This window comes from Sciurus vulgaris (genome assembly GCF_902686455.1).
Source record: "Sciurus vulgaris genome assembly, chromosome: 10".
In the NCBI taxonomy this organism is placed as follows: domain Eukaryota; kingdom Metazoa; phylum Chordata; class Mammalia; order Rodentia; family Sciuridae; genus Sciurus; species Sciurus vulgaris.
In genome coordinates, this window is record NC_136470.1 from 29,323,826 (window position 1) to 29,351,427 (window position 27,602).

The 27,602-nt window shown below is 33.1% G+C and overlaps 1 protein-coding gene across 7 annotated transcripts in view; it reads right to left on the reverse strand.

Moving 5' to 3' along the window:
- Positions 1 to 27,602, reverse strand: part of LOC306670286 (multidrug resistance-associated protein 1-like) — a 94,785-nt gene that overhangs the window by 42,417 nt on the left and 24,766 nt on the right. For all 7 annotated transcript variants that reach the window (XR_013766374.1, XM_079154953.1, XM_079154951.1 and 4 more), the window contains 8 exons: positions 20,822 to 21,076; positions 13,888 to 13,953; positions 10,355 to 10,492; positions 9,132 to 9,278; positions 6,490 to 6,574; positions 6,324 to 6,390; positions 5,928 to 6,054; positions 1,420 to 1,596 (listed from right to left, as the gene is read on the reverse strand). Coding sequence is in view for 6 of the 7 variants with exons in the window: in XM_079154953.1 (XP_079011079.1) it covers positions 1,420 to 1,596; positions 5,928 to 6,054; positions 6,324 to 6,390; positions 6,490 to 6,574; positions 9,132 to 9,278; positions 10,355 to 10,492; positions 13,888 to 13,953; positions 20,822 to 21,076 (1,062 nt within the window). In the remaining variant the exon portion in view is untranslated. The remainder of the gene's footprint in view (positions 1 to 1,419; positions 1,597 to 5,927; positions 6,055 to 6,323; positions 6,391 to 6,489; positions 6,575 to 9,131; positions 9,279 to 10,354; positions 10,493 to 13,887; positions 13,954 to 20,821; positions 21,077 to 27,602) is intronic.

Here is a 27,602-nt window from a genome sequence, read left to right on the forward strand (position 1 = left end):
CTGCTAGATTGCAAATTACTTGAAGGCAGGGTGACAGCTCACTTACTTACCATTTTATACCCCAAAGCAGAATAAGGGTATATAATAAATTCAGAAATGCTTGTGGTTAATTAAAGAATGTCAAAGGAAAAGATCAAACAAAGTAAAGGAAAACTCTATATTCACTGTCTTGGTTATCTCATAAACTGTTGTAAACAGATTTCCTTATGAAATATTCAATTCCATGCTTATTTTAAAATGCATCATATCACATTAAGAAAACACTAATTATATGAAGCAGAAATTATAAATAGTAATAGCATTGAGTTCCTATACTAAATCAGTATATCCAATTTTGAATTTTTTCCTTTTAAAATTCTTTATAGTTACATACAATCAGATATTCCACATTTTTAGAGACAGTTTTCTCATCATGTTTTTCAGTATGCATTAACAAGTTTGAAGAAATCACATTTCTGCATGATTTTAGCTATGGCATCATTTTGACAGAGGATAATGAAGACCTCATGAAAAATCCAGGGGTTTGAAAAAAAACTATTTAATATTATTGAAAAATTAAATCTACAAAGTGGCAGACTACGAATGAAGTCAGTCTATTTAGAAGGTCAATTTTGGCTCATTCTGGATTTATATATTTCTACTTTCTATAATTTTGTGGCATACCATATTTTATTTATCAGTGTACAAAATGACCTATGCCCGATCCCTTTTCAGAAATTTGAAGTACTCGGTAAGGATTATTTATTCATCTTTATACCACAAATGGATTGTAGACCTCAAGGATACTTCTGCATTTATGCTTAAATGGAGATTTTAGTTACTGGTCAGGGGTAATCTTTAGGGATTCATGCTTAATGATATCTTTTTAAAAATTTTTAAATCTGAAACACTGAGCAGAGTAATGACCATTCATTAACACAATGTAAATAAAATAGAACAAACAGTGAGGTGATTGGGAAACAAGTCCCTTATAAGCAGGAATGAGCCAATGCAGAGCAGGCACATTAATAAGTGTCATCTCAGAGCCTCCATAGAACCTGAGCTTGATGCCCTGATGCTCCTATCCTGGCCTTGGCCTTATGCAGAGATAAAGAAAAAATAAACACATGTTTCACTCTTTAGAAGAACAGCATTGTGCCAGAAACGAAAACAAAAATGTTGACAATCTAATTGGCAGACTTTAATTCCCCCCCATGGATACTAACAACAGAATTGTTTTTTAATTTGTTTTCTATGTAGCCAATTATAAATAATTTTTGCCCTTAATACTGCCATCTTCTTCACAGGAATTCTGTAATGAGATTTTAAAAATTATAGTTGGATAACTCTTCAAGACCTCAATAAAAAGTCTATTAACATTTTATTAGTATAGCTGAAAGTTATTTTATTCCTGCATACGATAAATTATATTTTCCTCACTCTTTCTCCAATCTCAGTTTGATCTCCGTTTGGTAACTGCTCCAAGTCAGGAAGGAGAGCACAGGCTTCCAATATTCGCTCATAAAACTGCTTCTGCATAATGGAGCCAAAGAGAATGTTTTCTTGCAAAATGCAGTTCTGAATCCAGGCCTGCTGAGAAACATACGCCACAGAGCCCTAAAGAAATAAAGAAGTAAAGGAATATTCTTAACATGGGAAGAGGAGAATTTGCATGTACCCCATTGAAGAATACAGTCCATGGTTCTGTGCATGCACAAACAAATGCACACACACACAAACAATTTTAAATCTAGGTTATTTCTTTACATGTAAATATATAGATCATGGCCTCCTATTTTATTATATATGCTTATCATCAGTCCTTCAAATGAGTTACCTTGTGCTTTTTACTTACTTTCACTTTAATTTCTATCAAACTCATCTGTCTCTATTAGGATTTTCTGGAAGCAGATGCTGAATGTGTTATTTTCTAGGGCTGCCAATCACAAGATACCACTGACTGAGTGGCTTAAATAATAGAAATTTATCTTCTCACCATTCTGGAGGCTAGAAATCTAACATCAAAGTGTCAACAGGGTTGGTCCCTTCTGAGGCCTCTCACTTGAGTTGTGGATGACAGCCTTCTCCCTATATCACATGGTATTCATTTTGTGTATGTGTCTATATTCTAATCTCCTCTTCCTAAAATAACTCCAGTCATATTTGGTTAGGTTCAAACCTAATGAGATTATTTTAACTTGATCAGCTTTAAAAACCTTGTGTCCAAATGTTATCACATTTTAAGTTACTGAGGATTCAAATATTGACATATGAATTTGGCAGGAACACAATTCAGTCTACAACAGAGACAGAGTTTAAGGTGCATATTGTATACTGGGATAAACACAATGGAAGGAAAGGAGGAAGGAACAGTAGGTATAAGAAAAAGTCACACTGTGATTCAGGCCTGACAAAGCTTTGGCCAACCCTGCAGAGCTATGGAGGAGTGTCATCCATTAGTTGTCCCATGTTAGACTGAACAAGAGTGGGATTCTAGCAGGGCTACTCGCTGTAGTCCAGGCCAATCCTGATGGAGCTGACACGCTGATGGTGGATTTCCATAGCAGGCTGCAATTCTTTCTTAAAAGGGTGTCCCTGCAGCACACATCCATGTCTTGTACATTGATTATTATTCTTGAATTCATATTTTAATTATTTATGACTTGAAATGATTCCTAAACATGTGGCAATATATTCCATCTAACAGCCTTTTCCCTAACCCTTCTTTTTTGGAAAAGAATCTGTAGTATCTGAACTAGAGATCTACCTTCCATTCTGACCCATGGATTCTATCCAAACATTGATTTTGGAGTATCTTAAATAATGCCCACTCTATAACAATAGCAGACATTTAAAGTACTTTCTGAGATAGGCATATATGCAACTATTAGCCTTTTGATTTCAACCAGCCACTTTAAAGATCAAAGATTAACATTCAATTCTTCTTTGTTGAGCATGTAAGACACAGAATGGCTTTTGATCAAAAACAGTATAGTTCTGATCTGACCTGATCTTGAACACAAAAGTAATTGCTCTTGAATTGCACTGTGAAATGAATAATCTAAACTTTGATGAGAATAGCCTACGAAATCAGCCCACAGGTGAAAAATATTTCGAATGCAAGTGAAAAGTTTGAATGCAGAAAAGAGAATAAATTAAAGAACACGGGGGAAAAATTGAAGAATATGAAAAAAATAACATAATTTAAAACAAACTACATGATCTTCACATTGCTATTACAAGGAATTGAAAATTGCTATCAGTTTTACAAAGATTTAAACGTTTCTTTTATTGTTATTGTAATTATTATTTGCCTCCCACAAAGGAAAATGCATTTTACTTCATACATAACAATGAAACCACAATTGAAGTTTTGGTAATGCAAAAATGGTCTCCAAATCTCTAATATTCTATCAAAAAACACTGAATACTGAATATTCTATATGAAAGATGTCTGGTGTGAGCCTTTGATGTAGAATAGGGGATCTTAGAGAGTATTAGAGTTTGAACATTATAATATAAAATAGGCCTTAAAAAGTAATCATCTGATACTCCAAACAACAGAAAGTTGCACACTCAAAAGCACTTTTTAATTTTTTATTTATTTATATTTTTTGGTACTGGGAATTGAACCAGGGGCCCTTAACCACTCAGCCATATCCCCAGCCCTTTTTATTTTTTATTTTGAAACAGGGCCTTGCTAAGTTGTTTGGGGCTTAAGACCTTGCTAAGGTGCTGAGGCTGGCCTTGAATTTAGGATTCTCTGGCCTCAGCCTCCTGAGCTGCTGGAATTACAGGCATGCACCACCATGACCAGCTCACAAAAGCACTTTTTAAACTCTAAATGTTAAATTGGTCATGCCATAATAATGATCACTTTAATTAACTAGTGCTCATCAGAATGATACTTACACATTTGAGATAAAATATTGGGGAAATAATTCAGAGTGCAATAATAAGTCAGATCCTGCCACAGATTCACAACAAATATTTCCAAAGATTAAGCAACCACTTATAGAGACAGATAATATCTTCTATCCCGGACACCTACAGTTTAAAAACAAAGGTGAGGTTCCCTCTGCTTTACCATTCACAATGGCATTGTTACAGTCTCTTTTATTACAAGGAGCACTTAAAAAAAAAAAAAAAAAAACTCAAAGCACTCAAAAATGTCAGAAACAATCCCTGTATCTTACCATAAAAACCTCAACAATTAAAATGAAAGTAATGATAGCCATTGATATTCACAGGGAGCCAGCTGACTCTGTGCCATGAACTAACTAGGTCTTCATACATCCTCTCATTCACTCTTCACCCCAGGTCTTTCTGCTCATTGCCATCATTAATGGATTAGGTAAAACCTAGAATTGATATCATTTTTATGTTTATCAATCCCTAATTCTTTTTCAAGATCAAATAAAGACTACCTCTTCTCCGATTCTTTTTCTTTCCCTTCAAAGCAGAATTGTTGTGTTTTCTTGTTTTTGGATGTGTGTGCTTTCATTCATTTTTAATAACTTACTTGTCATAATTGACTTTGGTATTTACCTCAGTTGACTAGGAGCTCTAAAAAAAAGGAACATATCTTATTCATGTTTGTTTGTCTGGTACTATACTGTAGATGGATAATATGTGCTCCATATGTGCTTATTGAAAATAGCTAAAAACACTAACAGAAAATAAAATTAATATGATCCTCATTATGCTTGTAAAGGACACTCATTTGTCTAAGAAAAGTTACAGGTATCTTGAAGTATATAGCAAGGACTGATTGCAATCATCATGAAGAACCCAGGGTTAAAAGATACTATACTTAAGTTTAAAAAGTAGTAGTGCTCATTAAGTAAAATCTTCTTCAAAAAAGTCATAGGAATTATATTTGAACCTACACTAGGTAACAATAAGACTTCGAGAAAACAGAATAATAAAAATTTAGTCACAAGGACTAGAATCAATAAAGTTATAAGGATATTAGGAAAGATGTTGTGAGGAAAGAAAAAGGAATTGATAGAATTGACTTTTTTCCAGGAAGGAAAAAAAAGTAAGAATGAAGAAAAACTGGTCTCAGATGTATGAAGTTTCTCCCTTGTTAGAGATGAGAAGGAGGGACTGGGCTCTTATTTTACCTGAGAGTTAATTAGGTTCAAGGAAAAACTCATTGGGTAGTCTAGTGTTTCAAAACAAAAACACAGTTGATTAACAACTTGTTGGGATAGTGCAATGGTGTATGTCTGTGATCCCAGTGACTCAGCAGGCTGACACAGTAGGATCCCGGGTTTAAGGTCGGCCTCAGCAACTTAGCTAGGTCCTAAAAGACTTAGGGAGACTTTCTCTTGAGATAAAAAGTTTTAAAAGGGCCAGGAATATAGCTCAGTGGTAAAAGCACCCCTGGGTTCAATCCCCAGTACAAAAACAAAACAAACAAAAATTTGTTGGATTTTTATCTACCTTTAAGAGTACAACAAATGACTAAGAGTACATTCTTCATAATTCAGTGACTGGATCTTAAATGTAAGCTATTAATATTATTGTTTTTCTGAGTTTTCTTAGGCTGGAGATACCACCCATGAGCAGTTAGCTAGAAGATTTCTTAGAAATGGAATGGTCATAATTACTTAGGGAACCTTGTAATGAATGGTAATTAGAAAACTAATCAAATTACAGTATAAATCACATTCATTTCTTTATAATTGGTTGCAATTCAGTTAATATCATCAAACAATTACTATAGGCATTCATAAACGACGTGCTGAAGAACTTGGACAGAATTCTGTTACTAATCCATCCATAGCTAATCGATTTCTATGGATATTGAAATGTTTGTTATAAACTAGAAATACCCATTAAATTCTTGATTCTTGAATTTAATTTGATATATTCTTATTGAAACTAATGACAAATTGGTTATGGTCACTTCTACTAGATTTTGAGAGAACACATAGTGCTACCTTTCTCTGGACGACTCCTGTAAGTTTCTGCATTTCCCCCAGGATGGCGGACAGTACAGAGGACTTCCCAGACCCAACCTGCCCTACAATAGCCACCAAAGCTCCTTCTGGAATCTTCATGTTCAAGCTGCATGACAACAAAAGGAGAGAGAAGATGGAGGAATTTTCACATTTTTTGCAAACACCTAGGCTTCCAAAATGCAAACAACAGGCGAACAATAAAGTCCTCACAGAGGAAACAAACAAAAAAATCACTAAGAAAATAAAAGGTACAATGAGGGGTCTAAAAAAGTCTATTTAATATATTAATTTATTAAACTCTAAGAAATGAAAGTTGACACAATGATAGAATCCAAAACTAAAACTCTTTTAAAAATGTGCCTCAACAAGACTTACTCTTTTAGTACTGGAATCCCTGTTTTATCCCAGGAGAAAGAGGCATTAGTAAACCCAATGGCATGATCTAGGAAGAAAAATAAATGCAACAGTGCATTTTGGATTAGAACCTATTACTTTGAATCCAGAAGTCTAATAAATATTGAAGGTAAGAGTAAATACTGACCTCCTATGTAGTTTCTTTCAATATTTTGGGGAGAAAGCTCCTCAGAGTTGAGGAAGTCTTCCAAACGACACAATGATATCCTTGTCTATCAAAACAAACATCACAGGATTTATCTGGGGTTGAAGCAGAACTTATACTTAAAAGCTCTTACTGTGACATACAACTTGAGTAAATATTTTAGATGAAAATTCAAAATATTGATACAAATAGAGCAAGCATGGTTTGAATTGTTTTAATGATATAAACAAGTTCATCCTTAAAGAGAAAGAGCAGTTTCAAGGGTCAAAGATCCAAACAAATATCATCTTTGAAGGAAGGCAAGAGATGCAGCAGCAAAAGTTCCTCCCTGTTATTCTGTAAAAAACATAATTGATTAATCAACAATTATAGAAATGTTAATGATCCCACACTTATTGAGGTGAAATTGACAAAATTACATATATTTAAAAGGTAACACAGGATGCTTTAATATACTTACATTTTTAAATGATTCTCACATCAAACTAATCAACATACCCATCACCTCACACAGTTATTATTTTCCTAGGTAGTGAGAATACTTAACATCCACTCTCTTAGCAAATTTAAAAAATATAAAATATATTATTATTAATTAGAGTTGCCATGCTGACCTTCAACTCTCCAAAACTCATTCATCTTATGAAAAGTTTGTACAGTTTGCTCAACATCACCCCATTTCCTCCCTGGCACCTCCCAGCCTCTTGTAACCACTCCTCTACTCTGTGCTTCTACAACTTTTTTAGATTCCAAATATAAGGGAGACCATGCAGTATTTGTCTTTGTGTGTCAGGCTTATTTCACTTAGCATAATGTTCTGCCATGTTATCACATATGGCAGGATATCCTACTTTCTTATGGTTGAACAATATTCCTCTGTGTGTGTGTGTGTGTGTGTGTGTGTGTGTACCAATTTTTCTTTATCCATTCTTCTGTCAATGGACACTTAGGTTGTTTCTATGTCTTAGTGACTGCGAATAATACTGTAATGAATATGGGGATGCAGACATCTTTTGGGGACAGTGATTTTATGTGCTTTGAATACAAATAAAATATGTACCAAAAGGGATATTGCTAGATCATATGGTAGTTCTATTTTTAATTTTTTGAGGTATTTCCATGCCACTTTCCGTAATGACTATACCAATGTACATTTCCACCAACAGTGTGCCAGCATCCCTTTTTCCCATATCTTCACCAAGACTTTTTTCTTTTGGTTTTTTGATAATGGCCATCCTAACAGGCATGAGGTGATATCTCATTATGACTTAGAAAGATTAGATTTTAAAAGAAACTTCAGATTTTGAATGAACTCTGCTTCCAAAAATAAACAAAACCATGGTTTGGGCAATAACAGCAATAAATTATAGGAAAATAATTATAGAATATTTAGCTACTATTAAATAAATAAAATCACTTTTTTCCCTCTGAAACTGAGTTACATGAAATCTCTAGTACATTTTTATTTTGTGTTAAAAGACATCTATTGTTATCAGATAAGATGTAACTGGGCTGTGATTTTTTTAAGTGCATCATATCAGTAATACAGCTGCTACTACTTTTTCTTTCATTTAGACATTGTTTTCTTTATTTAACTGAAGGCAGCAGCAAGCCAATAGGTTTTGGAGAACACTTTGAGATACTAGACCTTTAGCTAGATTCCAGTTTCAATTGAAAATCCAAACTATTGCTTTAAGAATTAACATTTTCTTCAAGTGAAGCATGCTGCGGAAACAAGAGTTAAAAGCATCACATCAAAGGTACTTCTGTGCCCTCTGTTGGTTATTCTAAGGAAGACAATATGAAAAAAGATAGGCTATAACAAGAATGATTGTGGTATTTACTATTTATTTTTTATTATGTATTCAAAAAATAATAAAATAAAATAAAAGCAAAGTTCTTGGATCAAAGAACAGATCGCAAAAAGCAAGGACCTACTTCATGGACCCAAACTTGAGAAAATACTTTCAATGGAAGATGCCTGGAGAATCCAAGCATGAGATCCGAAAAGTTTAACTGAGTAAATCTCAGGAAAAAAAGATCTAGGAACTCACTTTTTTGAATGAAAAAAAGAATCTACCTTTCTTTTGTTGCAGTTTTTACTCATTGTAGTAGGTAAATAGCTTCTGGGACTCGAAGTGTCACCTAAGAGCATGATAAGCCAGCTCTAAGGGTTTTTTTGTTTTGTTTTGTTTTTAATCTGACTGGTATTATCACTGCATTTTCTCCCTGCTTGTCCTGCAGAAGTGTGACAAGCTGCTGAACCTAAGAAAAACATTCAGATTGGGGTTCATACATAGCACCTAATTATAAATATTCAGTAAAAATAAAGTGAATTCTGTGATGGCATAGGAACTAAGTAAAAGAAATCAACACCTAACATTGAAAATAACATAATATGTTGAAATATTTAGAAGTCACTTTGATGGGAGAAAAGGGTAAATAAGGACGACATGATGCCTTAAATTCTATAATGTTCTTTACTTCTCACTGAATCAGGAAAACAAATTTTGAATGCAGTGTTAAATAATCACAAAAGGGAAACTATGATAAAAAAAATGACAAAGAAAATGTACAAAATCCTTGATTTCAGTAGCGAAGTGATTCTTAGTTTAAGAATGTACCTGGACCACAGCTGAGATCACTGTTGGCAACTCAAAAAGAGGAATCCTCAAAATATTAAACAAAGACATAGATGTGAACGCTTTAGTGGCTGTTAAAATGTTTCCTTCATCCAGTGAGAAATAGACACCAAAAGTGGCCAGAGACACCTAAAAATAGATGCGTAATTAAAAAAAAAAAAAAATTATTACTTATAACATAATGAGTTATAGTCTTAAAAAGTAGGGAAGAAAATTTTAATACTATTTTTCTTTGCTATTCATTACTATAACTGAAGAATATCAAATATAATACCCATTTATTTTTTTGAGTTAAAAAACATTTTAAATTATCAACAAGGGAGACATATAGGACTTCTGTGATCCCCATCACTACCTGGAGTACTCATTTTGATTAAAGTTGAAGCTTCTGTTGTATATGGTTTGTTCTTTGTTTGTTTTTGTTTTGTTTTGTTTTGTTTTGTTTTGTTTTTTTGTTTTTGCCCATTGATTCATCCCCCAAGGAAATTTCTACTCTAGTTTAACTAGCATGAGATGCCTGACGAATACATGATGTGAAAGAAAGAGAATACCTTACTTCATATCAATTCACCTTCAAAGACTAACTCTACAAATTTAAGGTTATTTCCAAACTTCTAATCTTTCATTTCTGTTTGTGAAATGAGAAAAATAATGCATATTATTGTGAGAATGAAAAAAGGCAACATATATAACTTGGCTGGTACATAGGAAAAGAACTCAGTAAGTGTTACTTCCCTTCCCAACTCCATATAGTGTGCCTTTGATTGCTGCTTAAAAGGGGTTAATCATGCAGAGAATCAAAATTTAAAGCTGACATGAACTCTGAAAGGTAGTTTTTTTTTTTTGTTTTTTTTTTTTTTTAAGAATTAGAAAGGCATATATCCAATGAGAGAAATTTAGAAAGGAACAAAATGTGTAAAAATTACCAACCAATGAGAACACATTTTCTTTAAACCTTTTGTTCTCTAATCTACAAAAATTAATGATTATATTTATTAAAAATTTTAATTTAGACATGAATTTTACTTTATGCACTTTAATTCCAGGCAATCTGGAAGCCAACCTACAAAGTTAAATTAAAAAAAAAATTTCAAAATTACAAAATTACAAAATTCATAGGAAGTTTTATTTGACTGTCCCTGGCATTAAATGACATTAATCATAATCATTTAAAAAAAATCAAAACAGGAAATATATACACTCACCAAGAATGGAATGCAAGTTAACGTCAGCATAGAACATACAGCAAGATACGTAGCTGATTTTTGAAACTCCAATTCCTGATCTCGAATTTTAATAATCTTATTTTTATAGGCAGGTTCCCATGCATAAAGTTTGAGAATCTGTAAAGAAGTCAGACAGTGAATATTTGGCAATCAATATCATAGAAGAAAAAAAATGCATGCATGCAAATGCACACTCTCCCCCTGCCACACACACACAACTGAGAGTAAAAGTAAAATAAGAAAAAAGCAAATATTTTCTTGAATTATGGGGCCTTTTAAGAGGGGCTTAGAGGATGGGGCCACAATCCCTCAGCCTTATCTTTCTTTCACCCCTCAGCAACTTATTTCTGAGCCAGACTCTGATGAAATCCCAGCTGTAGGAATGAACTCCAAGTAGCTTCTGTCTAACTCAATTTTGTCATGATTACTTCTGGTCCAACTCTTACTTCCTCATAGCCAGGCTCTTCTCTCTAGCTTCTCAATTTCTTTAAGACTGATGTCTTGGGACTTCAAGCCATTCTCTAAAAAGTGATTGGTGACTGATGTTTTCTCATTGTAAACTATTTCCTAAGACAGAAAATGTGGGGAAGCCAGATCATATACTGGCTCACTGTACACATTTTAAAGTGAGAGACCTACATTCAAATTATAGTTCTCTTTGAGATGCTTAATTTTATGTGTCTACTTGACTGGGCTATTGTGCCCAGTTGTTTGGTTCAATACTAGACTGAATATTTATGAAGGCATTTTAATATGTTATTAAGATCTAAATCAGTAAACTTTGAGTAAGTTAATTTCCATATTATGGGTCAGCCTCATTCAATCAATTAAAGGCCTTAAGGAAAAAGATTGAGGTCACACAAGGAGGAAGGAATTCTGCATTCACATGGCCTACAACCCAGCCTATTCTACAGATTTCATACTCCCCATCCCCTGCAATTATGAGTTGAATTCTTAATTTTTTTGTGGCTCTAGGAATTGAAGTCAGGAACTTCCCACATATTAAGGAAGCACTGTACCACTAAGCTACATTCATAGGGCCTCATGAACCAGTTTCCTATTTTCTTTTCCTCTTTCTCTCTTTCCCTTTCTCTGTCTCTCTCTCTCGTGTGTGTGTGTGTGTGTGTGTGTGTGTGTGTGTGTGTGTGTGTGTGTTTGGGTTTGGGTTCTCAATTTTCCTTTTAGTTCTCTTTCACTGGAGATCCTGAAAACAATCTCATTTGTTTTATAAATTTAGACATGACTCCTACTGATGCTAATTCATAAATTAGGAATAAGAAATATTTACTTAAGGTTTATAGGAATTACATGAAGAAATGAAAATAAACTGATCAGCACAGCACTTGGCACATGGAAGATGTTTAGCATGGCAGCTCTTATTAGTATTATCAGAGTGAGACTTTATGGTACCTGTTACCAGACCACATAGATGCAAATTGCTCACACTTAGGTCATACTATTTGATTGCCATTTGGACTTCCACCAATTTTCAAGTTTTTTCCCTGTTGTGGATACTACTTTAAGTCTTGAATTTTACTCAGATCTTGAAGAAATGTTCTTCTACTTTAGCCACACTATACTAATTCTACTGATAATACAAATAGCCTTTTGTGAATACCAATTTTAACACCTATAAACAAACACTGCTACACTTTTTATTTTCAGATGCAAAGACTATCAGTAAATCTACTGGGAGCTGCATTCAGATCATATCACTTTACAGTATGTGACCTTATTAAAAATCTGAGTTAAATTTCAGAGATATTTAAGGCTTCTCTTAATTTCAGACAAATAAGTGAATATCACCCCCTCTTCAAGGTATATCCAATCTAACAACTTCTTTCACCTTGGTGATTTACCGTTTTGTGTAAGTTCTCCACAGAACAATACAGCAGAGCACTTACTGATTCTAAGGTGAATCTAAGTGTAAATATAATGATACATACTGTGTACATAATAATAAATATTCCAAGATTCTCCATCAAGATCCAAATCATAGCAAACACAAAGCAACATCAGACAAATGTGATTACATCAAACCAAAAAGCTTCTGTGCCACAAAGTGAATGATCAAAAGAGTAAAGAGACAACCTACAGAATGGGAGAAAATATTTGAAAACTAAACATCTGATAGTAACTGCTGGGAAGAATGGAGAGAAAGGGAACACTTGCACTCTGCTGGGAATGTAAATTTGTATGGTTATTAAGGGAAACAGTATGGAGTTTCCTGAAAAAAATTTAAAAAATTAAAAATAGAACTACCATCTGATCCAGCAATTCCATTACTGGGTAAATAGTCAAAGGAAATGAAATCAGTATGTTGGAGACATCTGCATTCCCATGTTCATTGCAGGATTAGTCAAAATTGCCAAGACATGGAAAAAATCCTGTGTCCAACTACTGATGAATGGATTTTAAAATGTGGCACATATACACAATAGGACACTACTCAGTCATAAAACGAATGAAATTCTGTCATTTGTGACAACATGGATGGAATTGAAGATCATTATGTTAAATGAAATAAGTCAGGCACAGAAAAACAGGTATCTTATGACCTCACTCATATGTGGAGTCTTTAAAAAAGTTCATTTCGTGGAAGTTGAGAGTAGAATGATAGTTACCAGAGCCTAGGGAAAGTAGGCAGGTGGGGCTCAGGAAAGGTTGATCATGGCTACTAAGTTACACTTAGATAGGAACAAGAATTTCTAGTGTGCTATCCCACAGTAGGGTGATGATAGACAACAATAGTGTTCTTTATATTTCAAAAAGCTAGGAGAAAAGATTTTGCATGTTATTACTAAAAAAATTATCAATATTTGAGGATGAGATGTATATGTTTTCCCTGATTTATACAGTATATGATGTACACATGTATCAAAGCATCACATGGTACTATATTAAATAAACACATATAATGCTATGTGTTTATGTGTCAGCTAAAAAATAAACAATTTAAAATTTAAAAAATAGATGTACTACTGAGGGACTCTCATATGTGATTATTAAGGCCAGAAAGAAAAATCCATGTTGGCTTTGCAAATTTTGTCCCTTCGAAAATTCTGTACAACATAACCTAGGTATAACAGAATTTGAAATTTTGTGTATATAGATACACACATGTATTTATATATATGTAGGTTTATAAATATACACATATATATAAGTTCGTAAGGTTTCATTAATTTTTCTGTGGAGAAAATATTTGTGGCATGGGTAAGGCAGCTTGCTTCCTTCCATTTTTTTCACATAATTACTTAAAATAAATAATATTCTGTGTCTTAGAATACTTACATTTAGTTGTTGAGAAATGAAAACACCCACATATTATTTGACTTTTCATTTTAAGGCTATTTTAGCACAAATATATCCTTTATACCTCAAATTTGAAATCTACTCCCAATAATTACATATATATCACTTTGAGATACTGAGAACAGTACAAACTTTTTCAGTTAGGATGTTGCTATGCTATAAATCATTAAATCTAAGGTAAATCCTTTTCATATTACCTTAATTCCATGTAAGATTTCCTTGAGTAGTTTTATTTGTTTATCTTTGTTCTTTGTTTGGTTTTTCTATTTAATGGAAAGAAAATCATACATGAGAAATGTTGGTTAAACTTTTGCTGATATGGCCATAGCTATTTAAAAAAATGCATTCTACATTCAGTGTTTTACCTCTATGAATTTTAGTTGAGAAAAACATTTTACCCATACTTGCACACATTCTTCTATTGATAATGTTAGAAGATAGTTATAAATAGGTGAACTATATGCAGCCATAGTAGAATAAAAGCAGAATAAAATAGTAGAAAATATATATAAAAATGTGATTTATTCAGAATTTAATAATGAAGCAACATCTACATTCTATTAAAATGGAATAAATTGCCAAAAACTCCATCAAATCAAAAGTTCCAGGAATAAAAGCAAAACTACAAATTTCAGAAGTTTTTTGGGAATTTGAGTACTTATAAATGCATATTTTCAAATATTACCTGTTTATTTTTCAAAAATACCATGTGCACATTCAAATATTGTATACTTATTCAAATATGTAGTAATTACAATATCTTGTACTTTTTATTGTTTGGGTATTGTTTCTTCAGAGTTCCTTTCATTAACATTGTCACTTTATATGTAATAACAAGCATTTGTATATCCCATAAAGAACATAGAACACCTGCTTTATTTTTTTTGTGATTTGAAGACATATTTCTATTTAGTATATTTACACATAACATGGAAATATTTTTTAAGCCTCTAGGAATCTATATTCAGGTTTCAAAAATGTACTTTCGTTCTTAGTAATTGGACTTTAAATAACCTTGTTTAAAAACAGGAGATTTGGAAGATGATTGAAGTGAGCTGTATAGTGAGTCTCAATCTCAGCACAACACAAGAAGGAAATAGCAAAGGAAACACAGAATTGAGGGATAGGTGGCAAAATAAATGCTCTAAGACTTGACATAACATAGTCTGAGACCTGGAGAGACTGAAAGATAGGTTATCAGAGTAGAAAATAAACTCAGAGTCCCCTAATCCCAAACCCCAACCTGTGGATGAGAAGTGGGGAGGGGCAAAAGAAAGAGAAGGGAGTGGTCATTCTCTTAAGTTCACCCACTTAAAAACTGTTGGAAAGACAGACAAAATTTAAAGCAAGACAGTAACAGAAGGATCCTTAAAACAGAACAGTCTAAAACCAAATTGTGAAATGAAAACTGAGCCGGGGTCCACAGCCATCTTGGGGAACCCTTAGCTAAATCAGCAGGCATCGTTCACACCCAGACAGCTGCAAACTAAACCAGAGGGAAGTCCCCTGTAAAGGGACCTCAGTGGCTCAGAAGGCTGAGGCAGGAGGATTGCAAGTTCTAAGCCAGCCTCAGCAACAGCAAGGCACTAAGCAACTCAGTGAGACCCTGTCTCTAAATAAAATACAAAATAGAGCTAGGGATATGACTTAGTGGCCGAGTGTCCTAAGTTAAATTCCCAGTATCCACCCCCCCACCCAAAAAAAAAAAAAAACCAGAAAGCACTCTAAAACCTGGAAATTAAATAATACACCTTTGAATAGTGAATGGATAGTTGAAGAAATCAGGGGGAAATTTTTAAAGAATCATAGAAGTAAATAAAAACAGTGATACAACATATATCAAAATCTCTGGGACAGTACAAAGGCCATTCTAAAAGGAAAGTTCATAGCATCGAGCTCATACATTGAAAGGCTAGAAAGATACTAAATAAATAATCTAACATTACATCTCAAGGCCTTAGAAAAAGAAGAACAAACCAACATCCAAATCAATAGTAGAGAGGAAATAATTAAAATCAGAGCTGAAATCAATGAAATTGAGATAAAAAAGCAATACAAAAGGTTAATTAAATGAAGAGTTGATTTTTGAAAGGATAAACAAAATTGACAAGCCTTGGTCACACTAACCAAAAGAAAAAGGTAAAAAACCTCAAACTATCAAAATCTATGATGAAAAAGGAAATACCATCACAGACACTACTGAAATCCAGAGGATAATCAGAAACTATTTTGAAAATTTATAATCCAATAAATTAGAAAATCTTGATAATATGGACAAATTCCTACAGATATGTGATCTACCCAGATTCAACCAAGAGGATATAGAAAACTTAAACAGACCAATTTTAAGTAATGAAATTGAAGCAGCTATCAAAAATCTTCCAACAAAGAAAATCCCCAAATCAGATGGATTCTCAGCTGAGTTCTACCAGCCCTTTAAATAAGAACTAATCCCAATCTTCCTTAAATTAATCCCTGAAATAGAAAAGGAGGAACCACTCACAAACTCATTCTACAAAGCCAGTATCACCCAGATACCCAAATCAAAGACACATCAAGGAAAGAAAACTTCAGATAAATATCCTTGATGAAGCAAAAATTCTTTTTTTTCTTAGCATGTAATTATACATTTATTTCTCTCATTAAAGAACACTCCTTAATATAATTCAATATACAAACTTGGTTTCTACATTAGGGGAAGCAAAATTCTTGATAAAATATTGGTGAAATGCATACAAAAACACATTAAAAAGTGTACCATGATCAAGTGTTTTTATTCCAGGGATGCAAGTTTGGGTCAACATATAGAAATCAATAAATATAATTTACCACATAAATAGACTTAAGGACAAGAATCACCTGATTATCTCAATAGACGCAGAAAAAGCATTAACAAAGTACAGCACCCATTCATGTCTAAAAGACTAGAAAATTCAGGGACAGAAGGAACTTACCTCAGCATCATGAAGACTACATAAGACAAACTCAAGTCCAACATTATTCTGAATGTGGAAAAACTGAAAGCATTTCCTCTAAAATCATGACTAAGACAAGGATGCCCACTCTCACCACTCATTCAACACAGTCCTTGAAACTCTAGCCAGGTAAATTAGGAAAGAGAAGAAAATTAAAGGGATACAAATATGGAAAGAAGAGCTCAAATTATTCCCTTTGCTGATGACATGATCCTATATTTAAAAGACCCCAAAAAACTCTACCAGATGACTTCTAGAGCTCAAAAAAGAATTCAGCAAAGAAGCAATACAAAATCAATACCAATACATCAATTGCATTCCTATACTCCAATGATGAATCTGCTGAAAAAAAAAAAAAAATAGAAAAACTAATCCATTCACAATAGCCTCAAAAACAAAGCAAAACCCCTGGGAATCAATCTAACAAAAGAGGTGACTGCTCTCTACAGTGAAAACTATAGAACAGTAAAGAAAGAAATTGAAGAATATCTTAGAAAGACCTCCCATGTTCTTGGATAGGCAGAAATTAATTTTGTCAAAAAAGCCATACTACCAAAGCCTATACAGATTCAATCAAAATAAAAATTCCAATGATGTTCTTCATAGAAACAGAAAAAGTAGTCACAAAATTCATTTGGAAAAATAACAGACCCCAAATATCCAAAGCAATCTTTACTGAGAAAAGTGAAGCATGTGGCATTACAACACTAGACCTCAAATTATACCACAGAGCGATAGTAACAAAAACAACATGGTACTGGCACCAAAATAGGCATGAAGACCAATGAAATGGAATAGAAGACACAGAGACAAACCCACATAAACAGTTATCTCATCCTAGACAAAGGTGCCAGAAACATACATTGGAGAAACAATAGCCATTTTAGCAAATGATGCTGAGGAAACTGGAAATCCATATGTAATAGAATGAAATTTAATACCTATCTCTCGCCCTGCACAAAACTCAACTCAAAGTGGATCAAAGACCTAGGAATCAAACCAGACCTGCACCTTTTCGAAGAAAATGTAGGTCTAACACTCCAACATATTGGTTTGGGAACTGACTTTCTTAACAAGACTCCTAAAGCACAAGAAGTAAAGTAAAAAAATCAATAAATGGGATGGCATCAAATTAAAAAGCTTCTTCACAGCAAAGAAACAATAAAAACTGTGAAGAGAGTCTACAGAATGGGAGAAAAATCTTTGCTACCTGTCCCTCAGATAGGGCTTTACTATTCAGGATATACAAAGGACTTAAAATAATTAACACTTAAAAATTTCAATAAATGGGGAAAGAAATTACACAGACAATTCTCAAAAGAAGAAATACAAATGGTCAACAAACATGAAAAAATGTTCAACATCTCTAACAATTAGAGAAATGCAAATTAAAACTATACTGAGATTTTGTCTTGTTCCCATCAGAATGGCAATAATAAAGAATACAAGTAACAATAAATGTTGACAAGAATGTAATTTTGTGCATTGTTGGTGGGACTGCAAATTTGCGCAACCACTCTAGAAAACAATATGGAGATTCCTCAAAAAACTGGGAATGGAACCACCATATGTCCCAGCAATACAACTTCTCAGTATATCCCCCCAACACTTTAAAATCAGCATACTACAGCAACACAGCCACATCAAAGTTGATAGCAGCACAATTCCAAAAAGTCAAGTTGTAGAACCAACCTAGATGCCCTTTAACAGAAGAAAGGATAAAGAAAATATGTTATATATGCACGATGGAGTATTACTCATCTGTAAAGAAGAATGAATTTATGACATTTGTCAGTGAATGGATGGAAATGAAGACTATCATGCTAAGTGAAATAAACCAAAAGTCAAAAGTTGAATGTTTCCTATGATATGTAGAAGCCAATTCAAAATAAGGGGGGATGTAAAAAACAAAGAAGATCAATGAAGTAAACAAAGGGGAATGAAAGGAAAGGAAGAGGAATGAGGGATGGAATAGGGAAAGCCAGTGGAATGAATCTGACCTATGTACATATATGAATATACTACAGAAAATCTCACCATCATGCACATGCACAAGACACTAATTAAAAAAAAACAAAACTAAAAGTAAATAGCAGAAAGATCAGTAGAGCAAAAGGAAGAAAACAGGGGAGAGAGGGGAGGAGGGGCAGGGGAAGTACTGCAGACTGAATTAGAACAAATTATAATTATGTTATAATTATGTTAAAATGAATCCTGCTGTCATGTGTAACTGAAAAGAACCAATAAAATTTTTTTTAAATTAGAAATTTTTGTTAAAAATAATTAAAATACATTTGTTATTATTTTGAGCAAATTATTCTAAACATTGTGTTTAATATTTCTTCATAATTATATTCTATTTTCTAGTTTTCATCTTTATAATTAGTCATCTTTTATTTGAAAATTTTAGAAAAACTAAAAATTTCAAATTTACATCACTTGAATTTATTAAATAAGTAAAATAGTCCCTCACCCATACATCTAATTATACTCTATAGGTAATAAGAAACTGCTCCTTTTTCCCTAGATTATTTCTGCAGTTAAGCAAATAAGTATGTAGTTATATGTGTTCATTTACTTATTTCTATCACATTCGTTCATGAGTACATTCATGTTGTAATGATTAGATTTGTGTGATATATACATATGTATGTATATGTATACAATAGTCCCCCACTTTGTATCTATGGTTTCTCTTTAGGTGATTTTGATTACCAAAGGATAACAGACATTTGAGGATATTAAATGAAAAATTCCAGAATGAAATAATTCATAATTCTTAAACTCAGAGCAGCATGACAAAAAAAAAAAAAAATCATTCTCTTCCATTCTGTCTTATTGCAATGTGAATCCTTGCTTTGTCCAGTATATCCATGCTATGTACACTACATGACTGTTAGTCATTTGATAATCTTCTCATCATCAGATTGACTGTCAAACACAAGCCATGTTTGTGTTCAAGTAACCTTATTTTACTTAATAATGGTCCCTAGTAGTTATGTTGGCAATATAGTATGTCATTATAATTGTTTTATTTATCGGTGCTGTTAATCTCTTAATGTGTTTAACTTAAAAATTAAACTCTATCTTATGTATGTACTGTATAGGAAAGAACATAATGCTTAGGGTTTTGTACTATCCAAGGTTCCAGACATGCCCTGGGGTCTTAGAATATATTCATGCCAAATAATGAGGGGCAACTCCATACATACGCATACATATACAAATATCTTTCTCAAATTTGCTTTTTCCTCTAATATATGATCCACACATTTTGATGTGTGATTCCTCTAATATATGATCCACAAATTTTGATGCAGATGGTTAAATGGATGTTTGATCCATTTAAGTTAATAAAATGCATTTTCATAGCAATACATCTGAATGTGTGAATGTTACTCAAATGCATGGAATCATCTTTCTCTCTCATTGCAGTGTGATTTCCTTCACAGCAGTGAACTATGCTGTTCCTCCATAGTACAGCATAGTACGCACCGTCTGATACCCAGCGGGTGGTCAAAACATATATTGATGAAACGTATATTGAAGATGGAAGATTGACTGAAGGTAGAGTGTCCAAATTAATTCTGTGAATAACTCACTGTCGATTCACTCCTTGCTCATTCTAGCACACATGCCCTTTCCACTCTTCAGACAACCAAGCAACCTATCTCCAGCCTTTGTGCTTTTTATTGTCCCCTTTGCTTGGTTTATCTTTTTCTGAGACATCCATAGGGATCACTCATTTACCCTGTTGACATACCATTTCCTTCCTGAGGAATTTCCTGCTTCTGCATGTACAGTGGCCTCTTTGCTCCTTTACCACCTTATTTTTACTAATTTTTCTGCATATACATCTTGCTGTGGATCTATTTAATACCCACTTGATGTCTGTCTCCCTTAGAAGTTGCTTGAGGACTGGGACTTATCAGTTTGTCTCACTGCTGTCCTTCCTGTGCCTGGAGTGGTGATTGGCACAAAAGAGATGCCTTATCGGTATGGATTGAATGAATTAGAGAATGATAAATCTGGACGGTTTCCATTTATAATCTCTATTTTTCATGTTTATAGAATTAACTAGATGGCTATTGTCAACTTAAGTCAGAAAACTCAGCTTCTGTTCAGCACACATAACATGAAGCAGTGATTTTCTTACCTTCAACTTTTTTACTCTAATAGCAACTAAAACATTTATTGGTATAACAAACAAAAGAACTGCCACTCCTGCTAACACTGCTGGACCCAGTTCTTGCCAAAGAAGAAAGATGGCCATCAGGATTTGAAAAGGGGCTGACCACAGGATACTGAGGTTTGCTGTCACGTCCATGAGCTGCTGGGCATCTGTTGACATCAAGTTAATAATTTCCCCAGTGGAAAACTTTTTGTGAGAAACATTTGATAGAAGTAGGGCCTGTAAAAAGAGAAACAAACCATTTTAGAATTCTTTAAATTATGGGACATCTTGTTATCAAACAATGGTAACTTTTATTATCAGTTGTTAAAGTATTTAAGAAAATGTAAGGTTAGAAAACATGACTTTAAGGTGAGGAATTATGATTATTGATCAAAATACATAGTTTTGGAATCCACTGCATAATAGTAGAGAGTAATACTTGGTTCATAAGCAAATAAGGAGCCTCTATAACTATTTTCTTTCATTATTGAAAAAATGAAATTGAAAAAGAAATGTTCTGAAGATATTGAGTCTCTCTTCCATTGATGGCACCTCCATAAAACTGAGTGTAACTGATAAAAAGTACACACATGAATCAATGAATATCTAATAAATACCAGTGAGCAGTATTATTATTGAAGTTGTGGAAAACTAAAAAAGCATATTCCCCATTATTAAGATGATTACAATCTAATTGCAGAACTGAATTCACACATATGCATCCACATAGGACAATTCTAAGTGTAAAAGCATCTGGAAAGGGCCATGAAAGTTATGAGAGATAAAATTACTAGAAAGATTTCATGCAGCACATGGATATACATCTTTTCTTCCAAGGCTCAATTCTCACTATTTAATATTTGTATATCGAATTCAATATTCCCAAGCATCATAATTGGTAATTTTTAAGGATTCTAGCAGAAATACATTTATTTAATTCCCACTCAAAATTTCCAATGAAATACATAAATAACTAAAAGTAATAGAAGATTTGTACTTGTACTGGAAACCAGGCAGAGGCCCATCCACATACCAAACATTTTATGTCATTTCCACTACATTGATTTAAAGAGAAACAAGACCAAGAGTTGAGGCTACCAAGAATAAATTGGGTACAGGAAGCACACAAAATACATTTATTTAGTAAGTTAATAATACAAAGGGAAAGCCCACCTGGGAGTAGGCATGATCCACAGTGAAACTTATCCAATATTGCCTACTTTCAAGCAGAGGGGCTAAATGCAAGGTGGGGTTGGGTAGGGACCAGGGGGACTGCACAGCCCTGGGATTTTCACAAGTCTCCAGCATCTCTATGACTAATGAACGCAGTGATAGATCCTTGTTCACATTCCTGCACCACAAATTGGAGACAATTCTGCTACTGACAAGTATAGAGGATAGTTGTATAAAGATAAAACAGAATGATTATTGACACTTGAGAAGAAAAGAGAAGTCATTATTTACCAGTTAAACTTCCAGTCATATCTCTTCCAAATATTGCTTTTTAAACTCCCCCTAATAATTTACTGATTAATGTGGACAAGTAGAACAGTAGAAATCCAAGCATACTACTCATTCTAATAAGAGAATAATAATATTAAGATCAATAAATTGATCTCAAATAGAATCCTCCCCCAATTTGCAATTATGAACAAATATAGACTCTTTTCTCCTTTCTAAAATATTTATTTAGTGTTTATGAACATATTAAAATTTGTGTAGTTCACAATAAGTGAATTATCCAAGGAACCAAGTAAATGTCCTCTTATTGGGAAGAGGTACTATGAAAAACATTAGAAAAGAGTTGACTTTCTTCTTATTATCATTGTAGGAAAAATATAGGATACCTAGAGAAAATGAATAAGAACATGAATTTTTTTCATATCTGAGGTACAACTATCAAATTAAAAAAAAAAAACATAATGGAAATCCAAAGTCCCGATGGATAATACATTAAAATGGAATTTGTAAAATGGTAGAGAATTCTAAAACCTTTCCCCAGAAATTAGAGAAAACATACTTCCAAGAAATGGAATGATGAAAGAAAATATTTAAGAAGTGGAAAGAGATTCAGATAAAAACACAGATATGAAGTACAAACACAGAGGTATATGTTTACATTTATATTTCCTTAAAATTTAGAGTAATGAAGACTACACTCTCTACAGCAAAATGTCTAGGTTCCAAGCCCCACTCCTCTATTCCTCTATCTTAATAACTTGACTATGGGCAAGTTACCCAGTTGCTCTGAATTTAAATTTCCTTATATTATTTATTTAGGTATTAGATGTACAACTGAATATATAAATATATATATATATATACAAAAATATGCTTAAATCAAGGCAAAGGACATTTATTTTACAAGTAAAGAAAGAGGAGAAACTATTAGAATATGCATTCTCTAAGGTCAAGTAAGAACTCACACCAAAAGCATTCAGGAAGAACTAGCCAAAATAATTAGAAAATTCACCTCATCTTATCTTGGTGGAACTTATGAATTCTAAGGATAAAAGCAATCATCAAAACAAAGCAGTTCATTTTAAATGGCGTGTGTGGAGGTAGGGGAGTGGCAGCAGTTATCTGTCATACCTAGTGTCAGAAGACAGTGGTTACCAAGGATGTATGGAGAAAGTATGTTGATATATTTTCATTGGAAATATAAATTGCTCCAGACCTTTTGAAAAATAGTTGGAACCCTCATTAAAATTATGTCCATCTACCTTTAAATCCAAAAATTCTACTCCAAATACAATAGCACAGATATTCTTGCATGGAAAGAACTTTGGGTTTTTTGGGGGTACTTTTTCTCATAGTGGTTGAAAACATTATGTTTATGCATATATGAATAATATTGGATAGCCACTAAAAAGTGTGGTTAGACTTATATATTGGTAAGACGTTCATTTTTTTTACACAAAATGGACATTTTAAAAGAATGTTTACAACTTCATCCAAATGTTAGAAAACAAAGAAATCTAAAAAAAAAAAAAAAAAAAAAAACAAACAAACAAAAAAAGAAACAAATTGTATTTGCTTTGGGTGAAGATTATAAACCAAGAGAAAGAATGAAAATGGAATGGGGGAAAACAATGGTAGGGAAAAATTACAGCACGTATGAAATATTTTCACCTCTTACATAAGTTTGTAAGAATAAATATATTTAAATAAAATAAATATTAAATTTAAAAATGAATCACGAAGAAATTGTATTGATGGTGTATTTTCTCGATACTTTTTGCTCATGAAATATTACAGATATTACTAAGTAAAGAAGATTATAAAAATAAATATTGAAATAAAATATATCAGTGATTATTTTTGGAGTTAGAATTAAAGATAAATGCTGTTTTCTCTTTTATATTTTATGCACTTTCTTCAATGAACAAAATAATCATTAAAAATTAATTGCTGAATAATGTTACACTGCATGTCATATTTTACATTTTCTTTATCATTTATGTCTTGTATGACATTTAGTTTGTTTCTACCTCTTGGTTATTGTGAATAGTGGTCCAATTAATACAGAGATGTAGATATCTCTTTGAGACCCTGATTTCAATTGTTTAGGTACATATTCAGAAGTAGTGCTCAGATTGCTGGGTCGCATGGCAGCTCCTTTTTATACATTTTGACCATATTATTTTCCATAGTGGCTGCATGCACCATTTTGCATTCCCACAACAGTGCACCAGGGTTCTGTTTTCTTCACATTTTTGCCAATACTTGTCTGGTTTTTTGTTTTTGTTTTTTTTTTTTGTTTTGTTTTTTTTGGTAGGAGTCTTATTGGCAAGTATGAAGGAAGGTATTGATATGGTTTTGATTTGTGTCTCCTCATGACAGCGAAGATGAACATTTTAAAAAACCTTTTGGGCACTGTGTGTCTTCTTAATAAAGAAGTAAACAAATGATAACATAAATGAATCTTGAGGACAATATGCTAAATAAAATAAGCCAAATACAGAAAGATAAGTTTTGATTCCACTTAAATGCTAGCTGTATCTAAAAGGGTTAAATTCATAAAATCAAAGACTGGCATGGTGTTTCCCAGGGACAGAAGGGAGAAAAAACTGGGGAATATTTAACAAATTTTCAGTTTAGTAAGGGGAATAAGTTCTAATATTATATAACATATAATATTAATATTATATAGATAGCAATTTAATGTAAAGGCAAAAATGATGCATTTTATACTTAACATATGTTAAGATGACAGCATTTTTATTAAATGCTCTGACAAAATTATATTAAAAAATTGCTTTCAGTATATTAAAGAAAAGACTAAAGGGCACCATATAATTTAATGTTGTTTGCATGGCATTTCTAACATCAGGAGAACTGATTTTTCTTTCAAGATCTTTTATTCTGACAAATAAACCTTCACATTTCTGTAAGGGACAAAATTCACAGGCCATGAAGGACAATTAAGTTACCATTTATTACTAAATTATACAATCAAAACTGCCTTTGTGTTATAGGAAACAATTTGAAAGAAAACTGCAATATGCACCACAATTACAGTAGATAGTGCAACATTTCTAGAATTGTCTGGTAGAATTTAATCTAATGAAAGAGAGAGAGCGTGATTGAGATAAACATAAAGGACTTTGTCTTTAAAATATAAAATTATGTGAAAAGTCAGGGCATTTATAAATATCCTTAAAGTCAAAATTGAAATTAGCCAACATATATTTGTATCATAATTAGTTTTTTCTAAGAAACTTCCTTATATTTAAAAGCTCTCCAAGTTTTAGATTTCTAATCCATAAACACATACAAGCACAACTGTGTGGCTTATCTCTTCTCAAAACTCAATTTATTTCACCTATTATTACACTAGAAGAAGACCCAGATGAACCAGATAGAGTTGCAAGCTTCCCAAACCCCTCCTAATTAACTGGAAATATCCTCATTATCAAAGAGTTCAATTCACTAATATTTCATTTTATCCATTTATGATAAAATTTCTTTTGCAATTTCACCTTCTCTCTTTACTATTTCTTTGGTACTCACTGCCAAGTCCCTTCTTCAAATCTTTAACTATTGCAATAGCTTTATGGCTATTCTTCTTTCTACCCTATCTGTTTTTAATCTTTTTGTCTTGAGTATCTCCTTGTGGTTCAGCTGCATCCTAAGTTCCTGCGTAATGGAAATACATTTTCACAATATAGTCTTCAAGTTTCTTTAAAAATTTTTAAAGAAAATTTCATTATCTCTCCCCACCATCCTAAACAGGAAAAGTGTCTATCCAAATGAATCTAGTTGCCATTTTCTGAACAAGTCTTTTATTTGATTCTGCCCTTTCTCCTTGTTATTGCTACATCAGAGACTTTGCCTCATGCTATTGATTCTGCAGACCCACATTTGTATATTGACCACGAAAGTTTTTCTGACTTTGCTAGCTGGAAGCAAAGCTGGAAAGGTGCTAAAAATTCCTGTCCCTGTGATCCTCAAATGCAAGTATGAGACATGGTGTGCTTTAACCTTAACATTTACAGGAATTTGTTCTTCTTTAGTTCCTTTATATTGCAAAAACCATGCCAGGATTCTCTTGACTCAAAGTACAGAATATGGATTGTGACTCTCCTACTCTTGACCACCCTTAAGTAAAATATCTCTACTTTATGGAATGCAATTAAATTTTATCAGTAGTCTTTGTATTTTACAGTTTCTATAAATAAAGATAGAAACTTTAGGCTACACATGGAGACATTCTAGACATTGTACTTTCCAAAACGGTAACAACTAGCCAGGTATGGTCAGTAAATTTAAAATTAAATAAAAATAAAAATTTAGTTCCTTAGTTACTTGTCAAAGCCTCAACATCACTTGTGACTAGTGGCTACCACACTGTACAGTGTAAATGTAAAACAATTTTAAAAACACAGAAATTTATAATTGGATGGTGCTTAATGGAGGAATACCCCAAACTGCTCATGCTAAGTCCAGAACTATTACTGCTTTTGAGTCATTTCTTTTTCTGAGTCTTCATGAATTCTACACCTATAAACAAAACAGTAACAAATCCTGAGTTTAGAGACCCATAGATTCTTAAAGTGACCAATGTAAGGAGACCCATGTTTTTCACAGAAACACTAAAAATGATATTCCCCCGAACTTTATTTCAAACAAACAGTAGTTATGCGAATGGTACAGAACAAGTGAGTCCTGCCATGTCCTCTTCTTGCCAAACAAAGGCGCTGAGACCAGCTTTACTCAACTCTAGTAACAAGTCCCTGATGAAGTAGGTCTAGTTTCAGGTTAATTTGGGTCATCTGGGGTTTACTAGTATAGTCACTTGAAGATATCTAAATATGATATATATCATAATCCCAAAACTTGTAAAGAAAGGAAATTAGTTATTCCAATTAACCCTGAGGAGATAGATTTGTGTTTCCTACCAAACTTTAGTCACTACAGCAGAATCTACTGCAGAGGCATAATGTACTCCTTCCATGCTTCAGCGCTCTTTGTTCTTTAACGATCTCTAAGGAGTCATAAGGTATTTCCCTTGGAGTCACTTCACACTTACTTCCACCTATTCTTTGTCCTTGAAATGGACTCATCCGGGACATTTGATTTCCCTTTTTATTTTGGACACCTTGCTTTAATTTCTACTGCAAACCCCCCCCCCCCTTTAATTAAAGACTATTTTTAGAGAAATTTTAGGTTCACAGCAAAACTGAAAGGAAGGTAGTTCTGGTATATCCCCTCTCCCCAGCCTCCCTCATTATTAGCATTAGGTATAACTGATGTACACACA